This window comes from Rhinatrema bivittatum, chromosome 10 (assembly GCF_901001135.1).
Source record: "Rhinatrema bivittatum chromosome 10, aRhiBiv1.1, whole genome shotgun sequence".
NCBI classification, from domain to species: domain Eukaryota; kingdom Metazoa; phylum Chordata; class Amphibia; order Gymnophiona; family Rhinatrematidae; genus Rhinatrema; species Rhinatrema bivittatum.
The window spans coordinates 24,115,240-24,140,430 of NC_042624.1; the positions used below are offsets into that span (position 1 = coordinate 24,115,240).

General features: G+C 47.0%; 1 protein-coding gene across 1 annotated transcript in view; it reads right to left on the reverse strand.

Moving 5' to 3' along the window:
• Positions 1-6,738: 6,738 nt before the first annotated feature.
• Positions 6,739-25,191, reverse strand: part of SWT1 (SWT1 RNA endoribonuclease homolog) — a 230,570-nt gene continuing 212,117 nt past the window's right edge. The window contains exon 17 of the mRNA XM_029618736.1: positions 6,739-10,997. Coding sequence (XP_029474596.1) covers positions 10,898-10,997 — 100 coding nt within the window. The 3' untranslated portion in view covers positions 6,739-10,897. The remainder of the gene's footprint in view (positions 10,998-25,191) is intronic.

The window sequence follows — 25,191 nt, forward strand, 5'->3', positions numbered from 1 at the left end:
TATGGGGGCCGACATCGATTGAAGTTGTAGATTCCGGAAGGCATCAAGGACAGCCTGGCGGACGAGGACGTCCAGCTCCTCCCAGGAAGTTGGTATAGGTAACGCAGCTACAGGGGGAGGCAGGCTAGGCGTTACTGGCACTTCCACATGGATCTGTGGTGGCTCAGTATGCGGCATCGACATCGGCATCAACTGCGACCTCAACGGTGGCCGCATTGGGGTTGATGGCGGCCTCCACAGCATCAATGGGAACAGTGGACACCCCAATCCCTCTAGCCTCGATGGAGGATGATAGATGTGTGGAACAGCCTCCCAGTGGAAATGGTGAAGACAAAAACAGTGTCTGAATTCAAGAAAGCATGGGATAAATATAGGGGATCTGTAAGGATGTGATGAAAATTATAATGCTAAATTAATTGATCAGATGGGCAGACTTGATGGGCCATAGTCTTTTCCTGTCGTCATGTTTCTAACTTCTGAGAGGGTACCATTTATTAGTTGTAAAACATATGTGCAATCATTTTCCCAGAATATTCAAGTTATCTGTAATACTTTTGCCAATGATACTCAGGATTCTCCTATGGTTGGAATGCTCATCGAGTGGGTACATTTTTAATGTTTCCAAACCGGAAGTAATTGGAATAATTGATTTCTTAAATAAGGAATCATCTTGTACATTACACCCTTATTACATACTTAAGGGGCAGATTTTCAAAGGGTTATGCGCGTAACCCCCGAAAAGCTGCCCCTGCGCGGGCCAAGCCTATCTTGCATAGGCTCTGCGGCACACATATGGCCGGGGGCTTCGAAAAAGGGGCGTTCTGGGGGTGCAGGCCCAGGGGCATTCCGGGGGGTGGGACCGAGGCCTCCGGAACAGCTGCCATGCCAGGGGATGGCGTGCCAAAGTTACGCCTGCCCAGAGGCAGGTGTAACTTTCCAGATAAAGGTAAGGAGGGAGTTTTAGATAGGGCTGGGGGGCGGGTTAGATAGGGGAAGGTGCGGGGAGGGGGGGGGCAGAGGGCAAGGAGGAAGGCTGCGTGGCTCGGCGTTCGCAAGTTGCGCAATTGTGCACCCCCTTGCGCGCACCGACCCTGGATTTTATAACATGTATGCTGCAGTGCGCGTATGTTAAAAAATCGGGCGTAGATTTAAAGATCTGCCCCTAAATGAATACAATGCAATCAGAAAGTATTCAGACCCCTTCATTTTTTCCATATTTTGTTACGTCTTATTAAAAAATGGATAATATGTATTTTTTTCTCCTCAATCTGCACACTATACCCCATAATGACAAAGTAAAACCAGGTTTGCAGAAATTTTAGCAAATTAATTAAAAAAAACCAAAATATCACATTTATGTAAGTATTCAGACACTTTCCTCAGCACTTTGTTGAGGCACCTTTTGCAGTGATTACAGCTTCAAGTCATCTTGGTTATGCTACAATCTTGGCATTCCTGGATTTGAGGATTTTCTCCCATTCTTCTCTGCAGATCCTCTCGAGCTCTGTCAGGTTGGATGGGAAGCATCAATGCACAGTTATTTTCAGGACTCTCCAGAGATGTTTGAGTTCAAGTCCAAGCTCTGGCTGGGCCACTCAAGGACATTTACAGACATGTTCTGCAGGCACTCTTGCATTGCCTTGGCTGAGTGCTTAGGGTTGTTGTCCTGTTGGAAGGTGAATAGTTACCCCAGTCTGAAGTCCAGAGCACCCTTGGTGAACGTTTTCATCCAGGATCTCTCTGTACTTTGCTCCATTCCTCTTTCCCTTAATCCCTTATAGTCTCCCAGTTCCTGCAGCTATAAAACATCCCCACAAACATGATAATGCCACCATCATGTTTAAGCATAGGAATTATATTTGCTAGGTGACAAGAGGTACCTGTATCTTTCATTCAACGTTTACCTTCATCCAGTCTGTAGCCTATTTGATAACTTGGGAGTAGGCTACAGACTCTATACAGATAATATACAATTTTTTTTATTCCCATTACTATATCTACAACTGATGCATTAAATTGTGTGGGCGCGCGATTCCCAGGCCCGGGAGCCGTTTTGGAGGCCTCGGCCATGCCCCCGAAACGCCCCCGGGCCGGAACCACGCCCGCGGCCCCGCCCCCAAATGACACGCTGCCGCGACACCCCCCCAGGAAATCCCCGGGACTTACGCACGTACCCCTTTGAAAATCTGGCCCTTTATCTAGCTATGTGCAAGGTCCTTACAACAGGACTTGAATGAACCCACTTATTAAATATTAGTTTGATTAGTGGGGATTTATAAAGAGATCTTTTGTATTCATCATGGTGCTCAGACTGGTAGCTTTTCAGGCATCCTATTTGCTTTATTTAATGGATTTTTGCTTAGTTTTTCCTCTGCCCCTCTCATTCTGAATGCCCACACTCAGTGCTTCAGAGGGATTATATATAATATTTCATATCTGTGTTCTTTTTCTTGTTGCATTTATTGTTCAATACCATAAACCATGAATATTAATAAGAAAGGGAAAGTTAAAAAAAAACCAACTGAAAATGTGCATAAGTGACCACTGGTTGCACTCCTTCAACAGTAAGTTTGTAAAACAAACAAAAATCTTGTTAAAGCAATGCAATACTATACACTCTAAATCTCTTGTCTTTTGTGGCAGTGAAATAAGGTCAGCTTACTATGCGTTGTCACTCTCAATTTCCTTGCTAGACATTGATGTGCTCAGTTTTTAAGATACATTTCCTTATTCCTGCCTTTTTATCAGATGTGATTATCTAAAATTCTGGCATAAGCCAAGTAAAGTGTCATTTGATGTCAGAATGATGACCTACCCTGATGGAGGGAGGGAGATTGAGCATCTACAAACTTTACAATCTACATTGCACATTGTGAAGCAGTGCTCCTAGTGTTCCCCTATTTACCTGTGCAGGACCAGGCTAGATGCTTGGTCCACCTTAAATTCCTCAAGGAGATAGGTAGGATCCTATGGGGCAGGTGGGGCTCAGAAGGCACAACCAGAGAAAGGAGTAAGAGCTGGGATATAAGTGGGGACAACCAGCCTAGGCCCAGGTCTCTAGGAGGAAGGCCACTTCTGTAACTTAACACTGTCCAAACATTGAGCTGAGATGAAGCTGAACCGAGTAATTAAGTACATTGTTCTGAAGGGAAAAGAGTCTAGTGTTGTGTATTGTGAAATGATAATAAAGATAAGTGTTAAGAAAGGCTGGAATCAGACTAGTTTGTCTCCAGGCCTCTGGAAATCACTGCTCACTCCCACATATGGTGTCATGAAGTGGATTTTTTTCTAAACTTTTGCACAGAAAAAAAAACAGCCTCCAAGAAAGTGTCTGTTGGGAGTATAGAGAGTTGTGAAGAGGACCAGTGATTCTAAATGTAGTACAGAACACAGGAGGCCTGTGGCTCTGAAACAAAGTACAGAGTGCAGGGGTACATAGAGCATGGTAGCTTGTGAAAGGGTGTGGCTCAGCAGCTGCACTGAAGAAAAAAACCCCAAAGTTTAAAAGTTTCAGGTAGGGAGGAAACTGTGAGTGGGGCTGGTTGCAGGGATAGCCAGAATGTGGTAGGTTTGGACTGCCTAATGGGAGACGCCCAGCTGGAGGCAGATAGGGATTAAAAGTACCGTATTTTTCGCTCCATAAGACACACCTGACCATAAGACGCACCTAGGATTCAGAGGGGGAAAATTTAAAAAAAAAAAAAAATTGTGCTAAACCAGCTCTGCGTCTGGGCGTCTTATGGAGCAAATTAGGGGAGTGCATAGCTTTTTTTTTTTCTCCCCATTTTGTTTTCGGGTCTGGGGAGGGCCATTTCGGTCCACTCCCCAGATCAGAAAACCTTTTTCTCTGGGAACCCCTCCCCCCCCCCAAAAAAAACCCCATCCCACACTTTAAATTAACAACCCCCACCCTCCTGACTCCCCCAAGACCTGCCGACTTAATTTACCGCAACCCCCCACCCTCCTGACCCCCCCAAGACCAGCCGACTTAATTTACCGCAACCCCCCACCCTCCTGACCCCCCCAAGACCTGCCAAACGTCCCTGGTGGTCCAGCGGGGGTCCAGGAGCGGTCCGGGAACGATCTCCTGGGCGTGGGCCGTCGGCTGCCAGTAATCAAAATGGCGCCGACGGCCCTTTGCCCTCACTATGTCACTGAGACCGACCAATAGCAGCGGTCGGTCCCAGTGACATAGTGAGGGCAAAGGGCCGTCGGCGCCATTTTGATTACTGGCAGCCGACGGCCCACGCCCAGGAGATCGTTCCCGGACCGCTCCTGGACCCCCGCTGGACCACCAGGGACGTTTGGCAGGTCTTGGGGGGGTCAGGAGGGTGGGGGGTTGCGGTAAATTAAGTCGGCAGGTCTTGAGGGGGTCAGGAGGGTGGGAGGTTGCGGTAAACTAAGTCGGCAGGTCTTGGGGGAGTCAGGGGGGGGGGGGTTGTTAGATTTTTGTTTGTTTTTTTTATATTCGCTCCATAAGACGCACATACATTTTCCCCCCACTTTTGGGGGGAAAAAAGTGCGTCTTATGGAGTGAAAAATACGGTAACTTAGTTAATGCTGGTTATCCAGGCTATTTTTTTTTTTGTCTTGAAAAAAGAAAAGAGGAAGGAATATTGGTGTAGCCAGGCTGTGCTGAGCAGGATGTGGCCCTGGAAAAGCTGCCAGAGTGGGCTGTGAATGTGGTGAATGGAAACGGGGTGAGGCCGTCTTCCAGCAAACAAGCCACTGTGCAGGGAAGGTGGCAGCCACAAGAAAACCTGAAGTGGAACAGCCAAGGTACTACAGCATCAGAATGCTGAAAGTATGACTGAAGGAGGCTGGCAAGTACTGATCCAAAATCTCAAGGAGGGAGATAGGAAGTTAAAGGAGAGCCTTACAAGAAGTCAGTGGCCTGGGTTGAACAAAAATGGAACCAGGAAACACACTGGGCTATGGTCAACTTCTATTTGGAGTAGAGCCTTGTGGCCTTGTCAAGAAGTAGTGATACAAAGTGCCTAAGAGGGGGCATTACAGAGTGGCCAGTGGGCTGCAACACCAATTGGCCAGAAGACCCTGTAGGATACCCAAACACCACCGAGAGTTCAGATACTGCTCCTGTGAGAATCCCCGAGAAGGGGGTCAGTGAAGAACCCTGAGAGAAGGGTCATAGAGAGCTCTGGAGAGGGCAATACAAGCTGCCCAGGAGGGGGCAGTATTGAGAAGGTGAAAGTCAGTGCTACAGGAGGTTCTGAGGAAGACCCTGTAGGGTGACAAAATACTACAAGGAGTCCAGAGACAACTCCTGTGAGAAGCCCAGAGAGGGCACAGAAAGGCAAGCAAGAGATGGCATGGAGATCCCAGAGGGTGGTGCTGCAGAGAATCTGGAAGAAGCATCCAAGAAAGCCCAGAGGAGGGCACTGTGGAGCCTCCAGCAACTGAGGATACAGAGGAGCCAAGACGGGGCTCTATATCAGAAATACCAGATGGCAGGAAGTGGGTGCAGCTGGTTATAGAGGAATTAACACTGCTGGTTCCCCAGTCAGTACATAAAGCTCCATTGGGGTGGAATTCAAATCCAGAGCCAGCAAAGGACTTAAAGGACTGGGGATGAGCACTATGTGAATGACACACTAGATGGTGGTCGTGATGCTGTTGAGGGTAATCCTAAGAGATGGAGGTGAGCATGACAGTAGGTCCCCATTTCTAAGCGTGGCTGGTGGGAAACCAGAGGAAGGGGAATGGGATGTTTTGGACTCTCCTGGATGGGATCCAGGAGGGAGTAGGGACATTTGCCCCAACAAGTCCAAGCTGAGGGGAGAGGTATGTGAGGCAGTGCCCTTAGTGTTCCCCTATTTACCTGTGCAGGACCAGGCTAGATGCCTGGTCCACTGTAAATTCATTAAAGAGAGTATGCTCTATGGGTGGGATCCTGTGGGGCATGTGGGGCTCAGAGGGCATAAGCAGACACTGGGGAATAAGAGCTGAGATCTAGGTGGGGATAACAGATGAATATTAAACACCCAACCACAATCAATGTCTCTTGATATAAACTCTTATATGTTACCGAATTCTAATGGCACCACCCATGTTATTTATGAACTATATTTTACTTTGTTATAGGTGCTCATCTGTAAACCGTTATGATGGTGAATTACTTAATGATGGTATATAAAAACTCTTAAAATAAATAAATAAATAAATCCAGGTCTCCAGGAGGAAGGCAGCACATGTAACATAACACTATCTAAACACTGAGCTGAGACGAAGCTGAACTGCGAGTAATTAAGTACACTGTTCTGAAGGGAAGAGAGTCTAGTGTTGTGTATTGTGAAGTAATGATAAAAATTGTTTTAGGAGGCTGGAATCAGACTAGTTTGTGTCCAGACCTGTGGGAATCACCACTCGTTCCCACACACACATTCCCTGCCTCAAAGTATTGGAACTGCAGAAAACATTTGCAGCACATTCCATATTAAAAATACTTTTTGATGCAGAGGAGATATTTATTCTCCTCAAGGAGAAGCTTAGTAGTGGGCTTGCTAAATGTTGAATTTAAGCTTTTCACACTTTACATAAAAAGAAATATGATTGCATCAGGGTTGGTTAAGATCAGCACTACACAAGGGTATTCCTGATCAAATATATCTGTTAGTGTACTGGATCCTCTCTACTTTTTTATTTATATGTAGCAAGTATAGGGTAATTATGAATCATTATAGTAATTTAATAAGACACAATGTAAAAAAAAACACAATCCATTGACAATTTTTGTATTATATTAGGAATCTATTAATCAGTTTTCAATATTTTACAAAAACAATGATACAAAATTATACATTAAAAATTGCATTAGGTGCCTTTGCTATTTTAGCTACATGCTGTACAGTTTTAGCACTGCTAAAGAGGTAGCATTTAAAAAAAATTAAGACACCCATTTTCATTAGCATCCTCAATCATTTAGTTCAGGGTCGGACTCATGCACAGGTAGCACAGGCAACTAAGGCACCAGATTCTGAAGGCGTCATATAGTAAGGCCGAAGAATCTGCTTCTGCTTGCTTTCAGACTGTGCGTTTCAAAAGGATGTAGTATGGGCTCTCCCCCAACTCGAACTCTGGGTGGGCAGAAGAATCCCCCTTCCCTTCTCTCCAGTCCTGTGAATCGAGCTCTGATTTAATTACTAATGTAATAAAATGCCTTCTGCTCAATATTGGGTTATTGTTTTTTAAGTCAGACCAAAGAATTCTATTTTAAGAAAGGAAGAGCTGCAGCTAGGAATGCTGTGAGGGCAGTGTTTAGTGCCACTGAGTCATTTTACAATGGCATCACCGAGAGGCCTGATTGGAGCCCATGACTGCAGGGTTCTGTTCCCAGGCAAGCACTCATTGCAATGAGGGAACTAGGTGAGATGGGAGGGGCAAACAAATTCCCTAGGTAATTGAGAAAGTTTATGGCACCGGATCCCAGCCCCGGTTTCAAACGAACTGGAAGCTCCCTCTAAAAAAAAATGTTTAAAAAGGAGTAGGAAGAAACTGCTGATAGTCTCCCTACCCCATCCTCAAGAAATGACCTCTTTTATACTAGCACTAGCAGTGTTACTCAACCCAAGAGTAACATTGTCTTAGGGTTCCCAAACGATACCTTCCTTCCACAGCTTTTTGTGCGCGTACACACACATGCACACCCAAGTACACACGCACACGCATGTACACACACACACGCACATACACACACACGTACGCACACACACACACACGCACGCATTCCGGGTTTTAAAAAAGTATTAACATGGCTGTCTGAGACTTGGTTCTCTTCAATTCAAAGTGACTCAGTACTGTAGAAGAATATGAAAATCAGTCAATTCATATGGAATATCTATTCAAACAGCATCCTGAGCACAGGTAGAATAATTTGTTTCTTTCCATAAGACAATAAATAACTTTGGCTGCTGTGTTAAACCACTTGGATATATGGAATTAAGAGTCAACGACTTATAGATGGTATCTTTTCACCGGACTAACTTAATACATCTGTGGCTAGTTTTCAAGAGTTAACCCTCTCTTCATCAGACCAGTGAAGAACAGCACAGTTACACTGGGTGTAAAGAGTACAGAGGCATCCAGAGCTTAGAAAAGGGAGAGGGGAGAATGCCAAACTTTGCAATTGAAAGGGCCTTTATTTGATAATGGGAGAGAAAGCCAATGTCCTTAAATTAAGTCCTTTTGTGTTTGCTTCAAAGTATTGATCATCCTAATTTCAAATGTTTTCAGTTCTTGTGTAGTTGTTCCCTTTACGTACCCCAAATCTGAGATCGTTAAGGGAATGGTCTTCTTTTGAGAAGTATTTGTCTACTGAGTTGTCCTTCTGTATTTCTCTGTAAGGTTTTATGTTATGTCTATGAAGATAGATTCTTGCCCTTAATTTTTGGCACGTTTCAGGAATACAGCATCCTTCTTCACACTTTTTGTAATGGATCATGTACACAGTATTCATAGAGAAGAATGTGAACCTCTTATTTTGAATATGGAAATAAAAATCTGACATAAAAAGTTTGCCATCCTGTGGTGCCATTCTGTTGCCCATAGAAGTTCCCACAATCTGACACCCTCTTTATCATAACTGATACAGAACAGCAGCATTTCCTCACACAGATGGCATAATTGCATGGTACAAATTCCTAAGAATAACTCCCTTGGACCACCACTATACAGCAGAAACTGTTGCAAAACGGAATTCATCCTGACCCATAACTACTTCAGCTTCAATATCATCTGTTGTCAGATTATGGGAACTGCTATGGGCACTCTGGTATGCCAACCTTTTTATGTCAAAATTGAAAGAAACTTTCCTGAGTGGTTACCATGACTAATTTTCCAATATTACCAATACACTGATAACATCTTAATAATTTAACCTGAAGGCAAAGAAAACCTTAGTTTTACAATTCCAATACTTCCCATCCCACAATCAGACAAGATTGACTGCTGCACAGAAAGCGTTAACGCTCTAGACTCTAGTCTCAATCAACAATGGACACTTGCAAACATCTGTATACAGAAACCCTACAGACAGATGCAACTACCATCAACACTCCAGTTCCAATCCTTCACATACAAAAACAATACATTATACAGAAGCAAGCTGCACAGTACCACTGTATTGTTTTCTGATGCAAAGGACAGGAATAAACACCTCATAGCTCTAACTGAATTCTTCAAACAAAAGGGTTATCACCCCAAGTTTATCTCCACGAAAATTGCATCCTTGCTCAAATCATCTAGGACAAAGCTACTACAATATAAGGAAAGGAAAACCAAAGAGCACGTTCCACTTGCAGTAACATTCAATCTGGAACTAGAAAACCTAAGGAAAATTATAAAAGATCTACAACCACTATTATAGGAAGATAAAATACTGAAAGAAATATTCCCTGCTCCCCTAGTTCTGGCCTTCTGACAACCCCGTAACCGGAAACAAAAATGTACAAGGCATAAACTCCAAACAGAAACCCAAACAGAAGAAAATGGCACAAAAACCCTGCAAGACTCTACTATGCAAGTTGTGCCAGCACCTATCACAGGACCCTACGGATACCCACATGGGAAAGACATTCAAAATAAGAGGTTGCCATGCACGCTGCTCTTATAAATGCTGTGTACATGATCCAATGCAAAATATGTGACGAAGGACGTTACACTGATGAAACAAGCCAAAACGTAAGAAGAAGAAACAGAGCCCTAACATAAAACCTTACAGAGAAACACAGAATGACAACTCAGTAGGCAAGTACTTCCGAAAAGAAGACCATTCCCTTAACGACCTCGCAAGCAGGGTACTACTTAAAGGAAACTTCTAGAAGAACAGATGAATGGAACACATTTGAAATGAGGATGATCAAACATTTTGAAACAAACACAGGACTTGAGAAGAGACACAGAAGGATATTGAAAGGGCCTATATTTGATACTGGGCGACAAAGCCAAAGTTCACGAGTCTCCTCACCTCTGGCATTCTCCCCTCCCTTTCATTTACTGAACGGTAATGACACTTGCAGGCAGCCTAAGACAGACTCTGTACTGTTTAAACCCAGTGTAGCTGCGCCACTTCTTCACTGACCTGATGGAGACAGAATAACACCCAAAAGCTAGTCACAGAGGGGCCGATGCAACAGGCCGAGCGCACTCTTAACGAGCAGTTAGACGCAGGTAAAATAGGCGCTAAGCAATCCTCTAATGCAATAAGGGGATTAGCGCCTAACGCGGAGTGAATGAGAGAGCACTCATCACATGCAAATGCCTGTGAATGAGCCTATTACTCATTCACTCCCATGGTAAAAAGATAAATGTGCGTCTCAGATGCACATTTATCGCTCAGATATTAACGCCTGCCTGCAGCAGGCGTTTATAGCTGAGCTCATTGAAAAGAAGTACAGAAAAGCAAAAAACACTGCTTTTCTGTACTTCTTTTTTAAAGTATAAATAAATAAATAAATAATTCGGCAGACCGCTGAGTTATGAAGACCGACGCCGGTAAACTTGGGGGCCGTTTTCATTACTGGCAGACAGGCAGCCGTGGCGGGTCACGCTAAGAAGGAGGTGCTATGGTCACGCAAGCGACCCTAGCGCCGCCTTCCTAGCACGACCCCCCCTAATTTATATATTGCATGGCGCCCCCCCCCCCCCCTTTGGGGCACTATGCACGCGTTAAGAGAGCAGGCGCTGACTGTTCAGCACCTGCTTTCTGCGCGCCTTTATAGCATCGGCCCCAGAGGTATTAAATTAGTTCAGTAGTTTGTTGACTCTCAATTCCATGTTTCCATGAGGAAAAAACTGCCTGGTTTCTGCACTAAAGAATGAGGTTGATGAGATTCTTCCATGTGTCGAAAAGGACAAAGTCGTCTTGCAGTTGAGATTTGTGTCACATCCATGTTCCCGTTTTGGCCTGCACAGTGTCATGGCAGTGCTTCATAGTGTACTCTAGCTGAGCCAGCTGGCAACATCCAATGGTTAACTTCTCTCTTAAAAGGAAAAAAAAAACTATTAGTAAAACACATCAGCTAAAATCATTTTACTATGTGTAACTTTTCAATAACACACCCTATTGAAAATACCCCCATTGCACACACTGAAGGTGTATCAAAGTTGTAATGTAATTAACATTTAAGAACTTGGATAACCTATTTGTGATAATTATCAACATTGTATAGCACATACCCGATGTAGGCAGCACTGTACAGAGACACATTATGAACAGAAATCACAACAAATAAGCTTTGCAGCTTTCTATCTAGCAACATTTATTTATTTATTTATTATTTAATTATATTCTGCTTTTCACACTTTTTTCAGCATTTCAAAGCAGATTACATTCAGGTACTGTAAGTAATGACATCTCAGCTCAGGGGCTTGAGCTGATCAGCATGAAAGAAAGAAAGAAAAGTTGCTAGCAATTGATTAAAAAGGAAAATTAGTTCTTACCTGTTAATTTTTGTTCCTGTAGTACCATGGATCAGTCCAGACAGGTGAAGACAGACTAAAACTTGAAGGATGCCCTATATCAGGACAGAGCCTATCCTCTAACCCTTCAGTATAACGCATGTCAAAGCAGAAAAAGAAGAAAACCAAAGTAGGATCAAGCAAGCAACCAGAAACCTCAATAGAGCAACTGTGGAACAATGTAAATATAACATGGCCTAACTAACCGCTCTTGCATATCTTGGTACTTGGACAACCAAGGCTTCCGGTGTATTTGCTCAGCATTCTAGCACAAAAATGATGTCTTCAAATCTGCAACCTGCAAGAACAAGCTTCGAGAGGACAGAAAAAGAGACAAACAGGGAAGGGCGTCTGGACTGATCCGTGGTACTACAGGAACGAAAATTAACAGGTAAGAACTAATTTTCCTTTCCCTGTACGTACTCGGATCAGTCCAGACAGTGGGATGTACCAAAGCTTCCCTAAACCGGGTGGGACAGAGACAGTTCCGCTCGAAGCGTTTGACACCCAAAAGAACCAAAAAGTGGAGCTTGCACATCCAGGCGGTAGCAGCGATCAAAAATATGCAAGGACGTCCAAGTGGCGGCACTGCAGAACTCCTACGGAGAGACCGAGTGAATGTTCGCCCCGAAAGTAGCTCGAGAAAGCAGAGAAGGAACCTGTTGGCCCTCGGGAACCGCCCGACCTTGACAAGAGAGTCTGAGGAGGTCGCTTCCGTCAAACACCCCGCAATAGTGGTCCGAGGAGCCGGCTTACCCCGATTGGGCCCACTCCAGAGGACAAAAGATGGTCCGAGACAGAAGTCCTTGGCAACCTGAAGGTAGTGAAGTAGAACTTGTATGGTATCAAGTTTACGGAGATCGTTCCCAGGCGAAGGGGAAACGCAGGGAGTTCCGCCAACTGGTGGACATGGAGGTTAGAAGAACAGTCACTAAGAAGGAAAAACCCATCATGAGAGATACCCTGGAATCGGAAAATCACAAAAAAGGTTCCCAACAGGACAGCGCTTGGATCTCCGAGATCGTACGAGCAGAGAAGATAGAGACCGGAAAGACAGCCTTAAGGTAAGAGCTATCAAGGTAGGTCGATGGAGGGTTTCGAACGGAGCCGCACAGAGGGCCCGAGAGACAGACTAAAATGCTATGACGGGCAAGCGGCTGAGAAGGTGGACGTAGATGCTTGACTCCCTTCAAGCATCAAATCACAGCCGGGTGGCCCGCTTAGTGACTACCATCCACCCGACCCAAGGGAGAAAGCCGAGAGGGAAGACCTGTACGCAACGAGAAAGAAGGAAAATCCCTCGGAAAAACCCTCTTGGAGAAGAGGGGACTAACGAGATCGGGACGGAGTACGTTGAGAAACCCGACTCCGCACAAACAGACTCAAACACGTTCCAGGGAGTCGACCGTTTCCGGGCCCGCAACACCATTTCCCATTTGGGGAAATGACCGTCCCCTAATAGTCCTTGCACCTTAGACGTCGCCGTTCCAAGCCAGGCCGGTAGCCAGAAGTGAAGGACCTAGTCGAAAACTACAGGTCCCTGACGAGGGAGCCGAGGAAGATGGCGTAGCCGCAGAGGTCTGCCCAGCGCTAGGTTGAGAGAGAACCATGAAACTAAGGTCTGCGCGGCCACTCTGTAGCCACCAGGGCCACGGGACCCCGGTGGGGTTCTATTCTTCTGAGAGCTTTCCCGACCAAGGGCCACAGGGGGAGCATGTACAGGGGGACGACCGTCGACCAAGGAGGAGCCATAGTATCTACGCTCTCCGAGCCTTGTGCCCTCCAGCGGCAGAAAAACCAATTGGCCTTGGCATTGCAAAGGGTCGCCATGAGGTCCAGGTGGGAGGGGACCACCTGTCGACGATGAGATGCATGGCCATGTGAGCGAGTTTCCAGTCCCCCGGATCGAGCGACGGCAGACTAAAATCGGCCTGAACATTCCCTGTGCCCGCGATGTAGAAGGCTGGCGGGCACTGGAGATGTCGCTCTGCTTCAGTGAAGAGACGGCTGGTTTCCAGGGCATCAGTAGAATGTGAGCGCCTTCTGGGCGGTTGACGTAAGCCACTATGGTGAATTTGGCGGACAAGACCCATATCGCCTTGGAGTGGATTAGGGCAAGAAACTTCAGAAAGCTATGACCACCGGCCGAGCCTCCAAGCGAAGGATGTGCCAGCGAGACTGGGCTGCCAGTCAGATCCCCTGGGCGTGCTGGGAGAGTCAGACCGTACCCCAGCACGAGAGACTGGTAGCCGTGGTTACTATCAGCCACGGAGGGAGTTGGAGAGGAATTCCCGGTAGCAAAAAAGGAAGGGAAAACCCCCACTGTAAGGCAGCAACGGTAGAGCCCAAAATGGTAGGACTGTGTGAAACTGTGCCGCCACTGGCTACAGTGGGATAGCACCATCGACTGGATCGGGCGCATAGGAGCAAGGACCCAAGGACCGAAGTCGATGGCAGGGGCCAAGGAGTCCGAGACACTACAGGTAGGCAGAAGCCGTCGGAGAAGGTAGCAAGATACGATCCTGAGGCTAGTGATCAACTTGAGAGCCTGCGCGCGCGGGGCAAGAGGACCCTGCCCACCCGGGTGTCGAAGTGGGCTCCCAGGAACCTGAAATCCTGGAAGGGCTGAAGGTTTCTCTTGGAGAAGCCAGCACTCCCCCGAGAGACGCGGGAAGAGCTAACATACGATCCACCGCCTGCCGGCAAGGGGCCACCGCCATGGTCCAGACGAGTCAGACAGCCAGGTAGGGGAAAACAAGGATATCTTCCCGGCGGGGAGCTGCCGCCACCGCCACCATGACTTCGGTGGAGGTGCGAGGAGCCGTCGCAATATCAAAAGGAAGGTCCCTGAACTGAAGTCTAAGCAAACGCAAAGAGACTATGGTAGCCTCGATGAACCGGAAAATGGGAGACTCCGCAGTCAAAACGAGTGAGGCGAGGAACTCTCTGGGGCGAGAATGACACGAGGACCACTCGCCAAGTTGCCATGTGGAAAAAAACGGGATCTTAAAAGCCCTGTTGACTCAGTTAAGGTCGGAGAACGAACGAACACCCGTCCTGCCGGGGAACGACGAAGTAAATAGAAAACTGGCATGTGGCAAGCACTCTGGCAGGACCCGGGATCACCAGACCCAGACACAGAAGCCTGGAGGGGGTGTGCTCCGCCGCTTGACACTGGGACCGACCGCACGGGGAAAAATGAAAAAGGGACCCCGAGAGTCTCGAGCAAAGCGAAGGCATACCCAACTCCAAGGACGTCGAAGACCCAGTGGTCTGACATGATTGTGACCCAATCCACGAACAACAGGGAAAGAGACTGCCTAAGAAAGGGCCGAGGAACGAGTCCAGTGAACTTCATTGTGTGGTAGACGTAAGGATGGGGCGCGTGGGCTGGCCCCCGCGAGAGGGACGGCACCCACGAGAAGGCTGCGACCAAGCCTGCGAATAAGAGAAAACCCCCCGGAGGAGTCGCCCTGTTCGCGTGGGGTATACCGTTGCTGGCCTCAAACGCGTACGAGAGAGACGGGATGATTGCGGATGGTCCTCCTGAAGCTTATGGACCTTACCTTCCCCTAAGAACCCATAGCTTCTCAAGGTCCTTACCAAAGAGCAGCTTATCTGTGAACGGCAACGTGCCCCGCCGTGATTTGGAGGACGGAGCGGCCGAACAATGGCACAGCCAGAGGAGCCGATTGGCGAACATCGCCGAAGCCATCACTGTTGCCCGGATGCGGAAAAGGTTGAATGCGCAGCCTCTGTCGTCTGGACGCGGAGAAGGTCGTATGCGCAGCCTCTGCCCACGGGAGGTCCCGGGTGCAGAGCAACTGCTAAACTCACCTGAGACCTGCCCGCAGCATGAGACTGCTACAAATAGCCGCACGCACTCCTAGCGCCAGAACATTGAAAGTGCGCTTCACACGAGACTTGAGTATGCGGACCTGGGCAGCTTGGAGCCGGGAAAAAACCTCTAGTATCGTGCCCGCAGAAAGTTGTCCACAGGGGGACTATAATGTTTTTTGTTTTTTTTTTCATCTAAGCATACCTCCGGGTGGGGGAGCTTGTCCAGGGCACGACCCGCCTGCCATTCCCGCAGGCGCAGCAACTTGTGCAAGGGAGGAAGGGGAAGGCGCTTGCCGAATCCCTAATTCCCGCCATGACAGAGTCCATATCCATGGGCAAGAAGCTGTAAGGGTGCCCATAAGACCCTGGGGACGTCCCTCCCTAGGGGTGACAGGTATTCTTCTCATCCGGATTGGCGGCAGGATTCGGGGTACCGGAGCCACCGGGAGGCCGGGGGCATCCTGGGACCACCCGCTTCCGAAGGGACCCCGGGGGCTTCGCAGCCGACCTAAACATCAACGGTGCGGAGAAAATTTTTTTTTTTTTTTTAAATAGTTATTTATCTATTTATTTTGTTGGGGGGGGGGTCAAGGGGGGCCTTCCCCCTCCTCCTGCTGGCTAACTAAAGAAGATCTGCGCAGGAGGAGAGCACACAAGGGAAAAAAACGAGACCTAGAAGTCCCGGGTGGGGGAGGCGAGGGGGTGTTAGGGAACCCATCCTGGGGGGCCAGGGGGCTGAAATCGGGGGGTAGCTACAAAAAAATCAGCCCTCCAGCCCCAGGGAAAATGGCGGCCGTTCCCGGGCTTCCCGACCCAGGAAAGGCCTGTCCAAGCTGTGGGGAGTCTATCCCTGGGCTAAATTTGCCTGCCCTGCCGAGGGTGGGCCTTCCCCACCAGGCAGGGAGGCACAGAAGAAGCCCCTGCACAAAAAATTCGAAGAGAGCTGCAGAGAAAAAGGCAGGCTGTTTGCTGCAGCAAGAGAGAGAGCCGCACTGAAGAAAAACAGCTGCAGAGAAAAAAACATTTGATTGACAGCCTGGAGGCCCGGAGTGAAGCAGGGGGGATCCTGCTGACTCCTGCCTGTCTGGCTGCCGGTACAAGCCCAGGTGGGGAACAAAAGGAAAACTATTGGTCCGCTGCTGTAAGTAAGTATTAAAAGTACTGGAAATACTTTTAAACTTAACCTGTGTCTGTGTCTCTGGAAACTTTTTTTTTTTTTTTAAACTGAGCACAGCAGCCAGAGGGGGGAGACGAGACCCAGAGAGCCCCGGTCCCCACACCTGGAAGTGATAACGGACACAGGCTATGCACTGCACAAGGGGCCAAGCCCCCCTGAGCCCGGCAAGAGCCAGAAGACGGAGCCGTCTCCTGAATAAAAATTCTGCAGACTTTCTAACTAACCTGCCAATGTTATTAAAACAGGAAGGACAAATCACAAAATCCCTAAGGAATAAGTACTTGCTTGATCCGTAAGGAAAAGACGAAGGAAAAGGCTGACCAGCCTAGAGCAGAGAACGAAGGGTGAGCTGCTGCACCTGCTGGAGACAGACGAATACTGAAGGGTTACAGGATGGACTCTGTCCTCATATAGGATATCCTTTCAGTTTTGGTCTGTCTCCACCTGCTGGAAAGGAGGCTCAACCCATTGTCTGGACTGATCCGGGTACGTACAGGGAAATTGTCTTTAATTCACTTCCAGAATCTTTCTATAATATCAACTGCAATTGAAAACTTAGTTTCCCTTTCATTATTTGAAAAACAAACAGTGGGAGCACTGAGAGGAGAGAATCACCTTGCTGGTGGCTGGAAAGAATCAGTAAGGATTGCTTGGAGAAATTTTTTAAAACATAAAAGTATTGGGGAGAACTAAACTATTGGGGTATATTATTTAGTGTGTTTTGTGTTAAATAGGTAATCAGAAAGTCAGGCAACAAACAGAACTTTGTGTGTTTGTATTTCCCATCCCTCCCACCCCTAGCCCATCCCTTCCACCCCTAGCCCATCCCTTAATTTATAGGCAGGTGTCACTTTCACACTTAAAATAAAAATAACATTAAAGAAATATAATAAATCAGCCTTTTAACTTAAAATTCAGAAATTCCCCATACCTTATCCAAAGTTTGATCATTTCCTTGTAGGTTACTACCAGATATATAGTAAATACATGAATACATTTAGAGGACTCTAATTGTATGCAATCCTACACCCATAGCAACCTAAAACTTAACTAGGAACTGAACAAATTTAAGATGACGGCAGCAGTCCTGCAGCAAGAGGGGAGGGGGGGGGGGGGGGCGGGCAGTCTTTTGCATCGAGTGTCACATGTATGATTTTTTACCCGCCAGTGAGAAGTTGTACATGTGCATGCGATGCAAAGAGCTCCTGGCTCTCAGAGAACGAGTCCGATCTCTGGAGGCTAGAGTGGAAGACCTGGAGGAGCTGAGGCAGACAGAGAGGTATATAGATGAGACCTTCAGGGACATAATAGCCAAGTCCCAACTCCAGTCTGGCATCCCTGGTGCTGCCTTGGAGAAGGAAGGCCTCATGATCGGAGAGTTTCAACCTTGTGCAGCAGGAAAGGATCCTGTAGCAAGGACCTGCTCTCCAGGTGGTGCATTGTCCTCTTGCACTGAGGATGTGTCTCCCAGGGCTTCTGCCAAGTAGGGAAAGGTCAGGTCTGCCATCATAGTTGGTGATTCCATTATTAGGAATGTAGATAGCTGGGTGGCTGGTGGGCGTGAGGATCGCCTGGTAACATGCCTACCTGGTGCGAAGGTGGCGGACCTCATGCGTCACCTAGATAGGATTTTACACAATGCTGGGGAGGAGCCGGCTGTCGTTGTACATGTGGGCACCAACAACATAGAAAAATGTGGGAAGGAGGTTCTGGAAGCCAAATTTAGGATTTCAGTTAGAAAGCTTAAATCCAGAACCTCCAGGGTGGCATTCTCTGAAATGCTCCCTGTTCCAAGCGCAGGTCACCAGAGGCAGGCAGAGCTCCAGAGTTTCAATGCATGGATGAGATGATGGTGCAAGGAAGAGGGATTCAGTTTTGTAAGGACGTGCCTGGACGTGCCCGGACGTGCCCTCCCTGAGCTCTCTGACCCAATCACAGGGTAAGAGCCGCGCTGTTTCTGCAGCGCCTGGGAAACCTGCCTGCCTCAGCCCCTTTAAATTCGGGGCTCACCTCCGCGGCGATCTCTTTCCCGGCCGGCCCTTCTGCCTGCCTACCTGCAGCCCGGCTCACGCGATCGGCGCCGCCTACTCGGGGCAAGAGCCCAGCATTCCCTGCGACCTCTCTGCTCCACCGAGACCACGTGACCCGGACGTGCCTGGACGTGCCCTCCCTGAGCTCTCTGACCCAATCACAGGGTAAGAGCCGCGCTGTTTCTGCAGCGCCTGGGAAACCTGCCTGCCTCAGCCCCTTTAAATTCGGGGCTCACCTCCGCGGCGCCGCGCGCCGGGCGCCGCACGCACGAAGGAGCGCGACCTAAGGGGCTTGCCCCTTATTGCGCCCCTTCGTGCGACCCGTAAACTCTTCCAGCTGTTGAGTCCCCACTCAAGGAAGGTCAAGCCCTTGTACTCTCTGTACTCAGCCAATAACCCACTGTTCAATATCGTTTCACTTATCACCCTCTGTCCCCACTATGTACCATTTCCACCACATGCACTGTACCACCCCGCTCTGATTTGCACTGCTTGTTATGCTGCACTGTACTGCATTATTTGACTGCACCGTTACATGGTATTGCACTGTATCTTGGCTCTGATTTGCTCTACCTACCGTCTTCTTGTAACTTTTTTTTTTTTTTTCTACCTGTGTACCCAGCCTCCGACCTCTCACCTACCTTCCTCCACATACCTCCCACTCCAAGTCCACTACAACTCTGCCCACATTTTATTTCGACCCCCTCAGGCCTTCTTCCAGTCAACACCCCCCACCATGCCCCCCCACGCTCAGCCCGCTCCTACCACATTTGCCATCCCCTGTATTCACCATCTCTCACGCAGACAACCACCCTCCTTTCCGTACAACCCCCCAACCCAGCACAAATCCCTCATCCCCATATTAGCCTCCCCCCTAACTCAACTACTCGGCCTCGCTACTCTATCCCTCATGTTATTCAATGCCCACTCCCTCATCAAAAAAACTCATATCCTTGAGGACCTCATTCATGACCACAAACCAGACATCTGTGCAGTCACTGAGACCTGGCTTAAGTGCACAGACACTGTCATCCTTAACCAACTCCCTACCTCCTCCCATGATATTTTCTCCATCCCCAGACCCAAAAAGAAAGGGGGAGGTATCCTCCTCATCTCCAAAAAAACCCTCAAACTTAAGCCCCTGAGTATCAACCCTCCCTCCAAATTGGAAGCTGGGATTTTCAAATCCTCGGATCTCCAAATCTGCCTCATCTACGCCCCCCCTGGCCTCCTTGAACAAAACCCCTCCCCTCTCATTGAACTTATCTCCAGTAACATAAACTGTGACAAGCCTGCCATTCTACTAGGAGACTTTAATCTCCATGTAGACGCTAACCCTCTTTCACCTTCCTGCAAAACCATCCTCACTGCCCTCCAAGCACTAGGTTTCACCCAAACTATCTCCACCCCCACACACAAAATGGGACACACTTTAGACCTCATCTTCACCAACTCATGCATCCAGTCCCCCTCTCCACCATCCTGCACCCCGGTTCCATGGTCTGACCACACCCTCATCGAGACCCACCTCACCATAGGCACATCTAATCCCTGTAGCTACCAACATAACAACACCTCCTTCTCTTACCGCAAAACATGTACCACTGAGGAGCTTTCCACAGCCCTCTCCGAATCCCTGATCAACCTTCACCTTTCCTCTCCTGACACTGCTCTCACCTCCTGGGTCAGCACCACCCAAGACATAGCCAACAAACTCTGCCCCCTCATCACCCGCCAACAACGCGCCTCTCCAACTAACAACAAACCTTGGTACACCTCCAAACTACACAACTTGAAACACGACCTTAGACTCAAAGAAAGAGCATGGCGTAAAGACCCCACCCCTCAGCGCTCCACCTCCTACAAAACCCAATTACACGCATACCGCCTAGCCATACAAAATACCAAACGCGACTACTACTCTGCCAAAATCCACCAATACACTTTCAACCCTAAAGCCCTCTTCTCTTATGTTGCAGCACTCACCAACCCCCTCCCCCCCAACACAGCTGAAGAAGAAGCAAACACAAAATGCGAAGATCTTGCCCACTTCTTTCACAACAAAATATCCAACATACTCCTCCGTTTCCCCCCAACAGCCTCCCAAATTCCCCACCCTCCCATCACCCACCATAACTCCGCCTCTCTTGACACCATAGAACTCACCACTCCCAAGGAAATTGAGACTATCCTTAAAAAATCTAAACCCGCATCCCATCCTTCCGATACTATACCCACCAAAAACCTCATCTCCATCCCCAATACCATTGCTGCACCCTTAGCCGACCTAATCAACTGCTCCCTCTCCTCAGGCTCCATCCCTGACCCCCTTAAGCATGCCATAGTCAAACCCCTCCTCAAGAAGCCCTCTTTGGACCCCAAAGACCCAACTAACTACCGCCCCATCTCCAATCTCCCTTTCATCTCTAAGATCATGGAGAAGGTAGTTAATACACAGCTCATGGCATACCTTGAGGACTTCAACATACTCCACACAGCACAGTTTGGCTTTCGTAAAAACTTAAGCACTGAAACCCTACTCATATCCCTTACAGACTCTCTCCTCATTGGCCTTGACCAAGGCCAAAACTTCCTCATCGCCTTCCTCGACATATCCGCTGCCTTCGACACGATAAGCCACGACCTCCTCATTGCCCGCCTTACCGACATCGGTATCTCTGGCACTGCACTCCTATGGTTCAAATCCTATCTCAATAACAGATGTTTCTCTGTCAAATTTGGCCAATCAGAATCCTCCCGTTTCCCCCTCTCCCAAGGTGTACCACAAGGCTCCTCCCTCTCCTCCACGCTATTTAACATATACCTCCTCCCACTCTGTCATCACCTTACTGACCTAGGACTCAAATTCTACATATACGCCGATGACGTCCAAATCATCATCCCCATCCACAACACAATAGCTACCACACTAAGCTTCTGGGAGAAATGCCTCTCCTCCATCAACAACCTTCTCACATCCATGCAACTCGCCCTTAACTCTGCCAAAACCGAGCTACTCCTCATACATAACCATCAAACCTTTATGCTTAACACCCCCACTGACCCCCTGACTACTTCTCTCCTCTCACAACCCCCCGTAAGGAATTTAGGTGTCCTACTCGACCCCTATCTGAACCTCAAAAACCACATCACATCGGTTATCAAGGGAGGTTTCTACAAACTCATGATCCTAAAAAAACTCAAGCCCCTTCTCCACACCCATGACCTCAAAACTGTCATACAAGCCACCTTAACAGCTAAGTTAGACTACTGCAACTCCCTGTATCTGGGCCTTCCCTCCTCCTCTATCAGACCCCTCCAGGTACTGCAAAATGCCACTGCAAGGATCATCAGCAATTCACGCAAATCAGATCATATTACCCCTATCCTCAAAAACCTTCACTGGCTCCCTATCCCCTACCGCATCTTGTTCAAAGCCATCACCATTACACACAAAGCCATTTACAACCACAACTCCTCCTGGCTTAATGAACCCCTCCAACCCACACAACCCTCACGCCCGACCAGAACAATTCATAAATGTACTCTCCTAGTTCCCTCTCTCAAGAAAGCCCGCCTCTCGACCACCAGGAATCGCGCCTTCTCCATTGCCGGCCCTAAGCTCTGGAATGACCTACCGCCCAACCTCCGTATGGAATCCTGCCCCTTCAAATTTAGAAAACAGTTAAAAACATGGCTCTTTCATCTAGCCTTCCCAGATTAACTTTCTCACCCCCACAGACCCCCGGTAACCCCCTCCCCACCCCCCTTGTATAATTGCATATGTGTATTCTCATTTAATCGTATAACTGCCTCCACCCTTTCGATTCCTGGCTCCATTTGTATATTATGTATATTATTTATAGTATATCTTGTGCTCCTTTGCATTTAATTAACATGTTACTGTTCCTATCGCCTTCTCCCCTTCCCTATCTTAGTTTGGGGTGTCCCCTCTGACCCCAAGTTCTTAGTTTTCCCCCCACCCCACCCCCTGTTATTTGTATTTTCTACCTTTTGTTACAATGTAAACCGATATGATGTGTATTTTAATGTCGGTATAGAAAAGTTGTTAAATAAAATAAATAAATAAATAAACTGGGGAAACCTTTTGGGGAAGGAGGAATCTTTTCCGAAGGGAAGGGGTCCACCTTAACCAGGATGGGACCAGACTGCTGGCGCTAACCTTTAAAAAGGAGATAGAGCAGCTTTTAAACTAGAACAAAGGGGAAAGCCGACAGTCGCTCAGCAGCACATGGTTCGGAGGGAGAAATCCCTTGTGTGTTGGGGAAGAGAATAGTGATAGGAGTATACTACCACTAACGTGGCCAAAATGGTGAGACGGAAAGTGAAATACTAAAAGAAATTAGGGAAGCTAACCAAACTGGTAATGCAGTAATAATGGGAGACTTCAATTACCTAAATTGAAATACGTGGTGTTTTTAAAGTCTTAGAAAAAACTTTCACGCTGTACATATCAAAGTATTACTTCAAGAATTTAAGGACCATCATACCACCCAGTGCTTCACAAGTCAGACTTGCATTTCATGCACTTCGTGCGGGTCACTTTTAATCAATTGGTCCATATAGCTTAACTCAATTTTTATAAATTTTTTATGGATTTTGTAAAAAAGAAGAAAGACAAACTTTCCTTATTCATCCGTTGTCAAGGTCATTCTTCCGTGGCTGTCGGAGGTACTCGTCCGACGCGCGCGTTTCGCCAAGGTGGCTGCTTCAGAGACGTGTATTCAGACTCTCCCGATCCAGCACTCCCCTTGTTTCAACGGGGGATAGAAACAAATCTTAAGGCATTAATAAACTCTTGCAACTCCCCTTGTTTCAACGGGGGATAGGAACAAACCTTAAGGCATTAGTAAACTCTTGCAAAAAGAACTTCAGTGGTGTTAAAGGTCCATCAAATTTTTCGGACCCAACGCCGTCTCTCCGCTCAAGGGTTCTTAGCGGAGAGACGGCGTTGAGCGGAGAGACGGCGTTGGGTCCGAAAAATTTGGGCGTTGGGTCCGAAAATTTGGGCGTTGGGTCCGAAAAATTTGATGGACCTTTAACACCACTGAAGTTCTTTTTGCAAGAGTTTACTAATGCCTTAAGGTTTGTTCCTATCCCCCGTTGAAACAAGGGGAGTTGCAAGAGTTTATTAATGCCTTAAGATTTGTTTCTATCCCCCGTTGAAACAAGGGGAGTGCTGGATCGGGAGAGTCTGAATACACGTCTCTGAAGCAGCCACCTTGGCGAAACGCGCGCGTCGGACGAGTACCTCCGACAGCCACGGAAGAATGACCTTGACAACGGATGAATAAGGAAAGTTTGTCTTTCTTCTTTTTTACAAAATCCATAAAAAATTTATAAAAATTGAGTTAAGCTATATGGACCAATTGATTAAAAGTGACCCGCACGAAGTGCATGAAATGCAAGTCTGACTTGTGAAGCACTGGGTGGTATGATGGTCCTTAAATTCTTGAAGTAATACTTTGATATGTACAGCGTGAAAGTTTTTTCTAAGACTTTAAAAACACCACGTATTTCAATTTAGTTTACTGCCCTCGTGGGGTTATTCATTAAGAGATTTTTTGGAATTTAGACTTCAATTACCCCAATATTGACTGGGTAAATGTATCATCGGGACACGCTAGAGAGATAAAGTTCCTGGATGGAATCAAAGACACTTTTATTTTATTTATTTGTTTTTATATACCGACATTCATTGGCGTATATCATATCGGTTTACATTATAACTAATGGAATAGTAAGACTAAGGTGTCTTATTGATACATTATAATATTGAGGATATAAAATCTTAAGACTAAAGCGCTTTATAATTAATAGATTATAATATATAACATAATAACTCGAGACTAGGGTGTCTTATTATTGATACATGGTAACATAGTAGCAATTGGTTCAGGAACCGATGAGAGAGGGAGCAATTTTCGATCTAATTCTCAGTGGAGCACAGGATTTGATGAGAGAGGTAACGGTGGTGGGGCCACTAGGCAATAGTGATCATAATATGATCAAATTTGAATTAATGACTGAAAGGGGGACAGAATGTAAATCCACGGCTCTAACGCTAAACTTTCAAAAGGGAAACTTTGATAAAATGAGAAAAATAGTTAGAAAAAAACTGAAAGGTGCAACTACAAAGGTAAAAAGTGTGCAACAGGCATGGACACTGTTAAAAAAAAATACCATCCTAGAAGCACAGACCAGATGTATTCCATGCATTAAGAAAGGTGGAAGGAAGGCAAAACGATTACCAGCATGGTTAAAAGGTGAGGTAAAAGAGGCTATTTTAGCCAAAAGATCTTCATTTAAAAATTGGAAGAAGGATCTTTCAGAAGAAAATAGGATAAAGTATAAGCATTGGCAAGTTAAATGTAAGACACTGATAAGACAATCTAAGAGAAAATTTGAAAAGAAGTTGGCCATAGAGGCAAAAACTCACAATAAAACCTTTAAAAAATAAATCCGAAGTAGAAAGCCTGCAAGGGAGTTGGTTGGACCGTTGAATGATCAAGGGATTAAAAGGGCACTTAGAGAAGATAAGGCCATCGCGGAAAGATTACATTATTTCTTTGCTTCAGTGTTTACTGAAGAGGATGTTGGAGAGATACCTGTTCTGGAGAAAGTTTCATGGGTGATGATTCAGATCAA